The sequence below is a fragment of the Myotis davidii genome, unplaced genomic scaffold (assembly GCF_000327345.1).
Source record: "Myotis davidii unplaced genomic scaffold, ASM32734v1 scaffold117, whole genome shotgun sequence".
Lineage (NCBI taxonomy): Eukaryota > Metazoa > Chordata > Mammalia > Chiroptera > Vespertilionidae > Myotis > Myotis davidii.
Window position 1 is genome coordinate 22,205 of NW_006288382.1, and position 3,306 is coordinate 25,510.

A 3,306-nucleotide genomic window follows, 5' to 3' on the forward strand; every position below is an offset into this window, starting at 1 on the left:
TGGTCTCTGCTGATAAAGCTTGTCAGGGCCGCCTCAGCCTGCGGCTCTCTGACTGTCTCCAGTGGCTGCCCCACGGCACTGCCAGGCACTTCTGGCCCAATGACACCTGCAGGCCCCGGCTCCCCGCAGGGGCAGGGTCCGTGGGGCTGGCGAGGCCCCCAGGCACAGGCACGGCGCTGGGGTCTGTGTGGGGACCAGTGACGGGAGCCCGGGCGTGGGAAGCAGACCTAGTTGTGAGTCCTGGCTGCACGGCCACACCTCCCGGGACCCTGTCCTCCTGCGTCTTGAGTTAGAGCCCTGACCTACACGGCCCGTCCAGCGCCTGGGGAGGCTCTCACAGTTGTGAAGTCATATTTTTTTATTCTTTTTCATAAAGAGAGTCCCCCAAATGTGACCAGCTTCAGACCCCACAGGACTCAGATGTGCTCTTCCCTACCCCACGGGGTTGCTGTGGTGCTAAACAAGATTCCGTTCAGGAATCTGGGGTATACAGATGCTCAATAAATACTTCCCTCTAGAACCGTCCCGAAAAGAGATGGACAGAACAGCAGCGGGTGCTTGTTGCATGCCCCCTTTAATACCCACACGTTGCCATGCACAGCCAGTGCCCAGGCCTGGGGAGGAGGGGGGGTGCTAGGGCCCCGGGCTCCCCGGGGGGGCTGCCGCGGCTCTGATGTAGCTGTGGATCCAGTCGAGGTAGCGGCTGACTTTGGTGTAAATGCCATAGTTGTGGAGGCGCCCGCAGCCCTCACCCCAGCTCACCAAGCCCACGAGGAACCAGGTGCCACGGAAGGAGGTGACCATGGGCCCCCCACTGTCGCCCTCGCAGGCGTCCCGTGGGTCCCCGAGGATGCCCGCGCACAGCATGTTCTCCGAGACCATGTTATGCATGACCTGGACGCACTCGTCGTGAGGGGCCACTGGGATCTTAATGAAGTTGAGGATGAAGGTGCGGTTCCTCTTGGTCTCGCTGCGGAAGCCCCAGCCCGTCACCACCGTCTCCCGGCCGACCTGGGTGAGCTCGCGCTCAGCCAGGCCGCTGTCCGGGAGGCAGATGGGCACGACGGTCTGCGAGAGGGAGGCGGGCTGCGCCAGGCGGAGCAGGGCGATGTCGTTGTCCGTGGTTCTCCTGCTGTAGTTGGGGTGGATGAGAACCTCCTCGATGTCCAGGTCCACCTCCCCCTTCTCCCGGCGCCGTAGGTCATACTCCCCTGCGGGCAGAGGGGCGGTCAGGGGAGCGGGGGGCCGGGCCGGTGGAGGGTGCCCGTGGTCCCCAGCCCGCGAGTCACCGCACATGGGGCCCCTCGCTCCCCGTGAAGGGCAGCAGCCATGGCGTCTATTGTGAAGGGCCAGGATGCTGGTCTGAGATTCAGACTCACAGACAGAGCCCTGGAGAGCGAGACTGCTGCCAGCCGAGACATGGCAGCAGTGCCAACCTGGGCACCAGAGGGACATGCCATGGTGGGGGCAGGGCAGGAGCAGCAAGACCCAGAGAGGAGGACCGAGGGGAGCAGAGCTGCAGGGAAGCAAGGTCCGGGCCACACCAGAGACAGGGACGCCTGGGAGTTGCCAGCAGAGCCCCCCTGGGGCCACAGGCCCTCGGCTGTGCTGCAGATGATTGCAGGGAATGAGGATCTGGTCTTTGGCAATACACCTGTCCGTCCTTTTTGCATAAAGAATGGAGTAAGCGCGCCCTCCAGAAGTTGGTACAGAGTGGGGCCGAGGTTTGGGGGCCCTGCATGGTGGCAGGGAAGCAGCTGGCTGGTGTGAGTTGCCCACCAGCAGCATGGCCCTGATGCCAGGCAGGTGCCTGTGGGTCTGTGCAGAGGAGGCAAGTGTGTGTGTGACCCTCACACGCAGACACTTGTGAGAAAGCACCTGGGCCGAGGGAAGAGGGCACCGAGAACCCTACCTGCACGCCCCCCGCGCCCCTGTCTGCAGTCCCCCCACAGGAAGGAGGCTGGGCGCAGGCAGGCCTCTGACCAACGCCTTCTGTAGAGGCCATGCACCCCCTGGGGACAGGGTCCCCACACCTCCCCCTCACCCCCGTCATCCCCCGGCCCCAGCCCGCACCAAGCCTGACGGTGAGCTTCTTGGAGTCCTCCATGCAGTGGGCGGCCGTCAGCACCCAGGAGGGGTGCACCAGCACCGCCCCGCAGGCCAGCTTCTTCTTCGAGTCCAGCAGGACCACCTGGAATGGGGTGAGCCGGCCGCTGCGTCTCAGCACAGACCCCGGGCTCAGCCCGGAGGCCTGGAGCACACCCAGCCTTCCCTCCCGGCCCTGTTCTGGCACCTTCTGTGTCTGCACAGTTCACAGAGTGGGCCTGTCCCCGGCCCCTCCCTTTGGTGCCTTTAGCACTCGCCTCCCCTCTCTCCCAGCCCAGGCAGCACCTCCCTTTTCTGCGCCCCGAGGGCCCCGGGCTGCTGCCCTCCCTCACCTGCCAGGGGCTCTCTCCCTGCAGGGTCAGCTTCCCATTGACGAGCCGCGGGTCCACTTGGCCTGCTTGGTCCGTGCAGCATTTCACGGTCGCGCCCTTCTTCTCCACGGGGCCCCACGGCCTTCCACAAGGGAATTTCACTGCAGTGGGGGGGGAGCCGGTGAGGGCCTGCCCGGCACTCCCCCCAGGAGGCCCCGCCTTGTCCACCTCTCCGGTCAGTCAGTCAATGAACAAGAGTCAGAAAGTGGATCACTGCCCCGCCGTGTGTCCTGGGGAGGCTAACGCCTCAGGGTTCAGTCCCCACCCCCTGCCCCCACTGTGGGGAGCGGCCTGAGGCACATGGAAAGGGTGCTGCCCAGCTCCTCCCAGGCCAGACATTGTCGGGAGGTGGAGGGGGCACCCTTGGAGAGCCCCAAGCAGCTCTGGCACGGCTGTGAGGTGCTTGTCGAGAAGAGGGCGCCTGACAGAGCTGAGGGCCAGGAGGTGTGCCCGGGCCTGACGGGCCACTCCACTGGGGAGGGGGGGAGATGCGGGGCAGTGGGAACCATCGCGGGGAACGAATAGCAGCGAATAGCGACAGGGAATGGAGCCCCAGAAGCTGCCAGCAGAGGGACACTGGCTGAGGAGGAAGCACGCCCCTCAGTCAGGGACAAGGAGCCAGGGACAGGCGCTCTGCGCCCCGCACCCGAGGCACCAGCTCCCACAGGCCGGGCAGGGCCGCTGGCAGGAAAGCCGGTTCCAGAGCGAAGCCGAGGTCCTACCCGGCCTGGGCCTCCTCTACCCGCGCACCCGCAGCGGACACCTTCCGTGCCGACGGGAGCTGCCACAGCCAGGGTGCCCCAGGGCTGGCCAGAGGGGCCAGCAGAGG

General features: G+C 65.8%; 1 protein-coding gene across 1 annotated transcript in view; it reads right to left on the minus strand.

Annotated features, from left to right (window-relative positions):
- Positions 1–555: 555 nt before the first annotated feature.
- Positions 556–3,306, minus strand: part of PROC (protein C, inactivator of coagulation factors Va and VIIIa) — a 9,240-nt gene continuing 6,489 nt past the window's right edge. Inside the window, exons 8-10 of the mRNA XM_006760237.2 lie at positions 2,439–2,636; positions 2,074–2,191; positions 556–1,211 (exon numbers count right to left, since the gene is read on the minus strand). Coding sequence (XP_006760300.1) covers positions 634–1,211; positions 2,074–2,191; positions 2,439–2,636 — 894 coding nt within the window. The 3' untranslated portion in view covers positions 556–633. The remainder of the gene's footprint in view (positions 1,212–2,073; positions 2,192–2,438; positions 2,637–3,306) is intronic.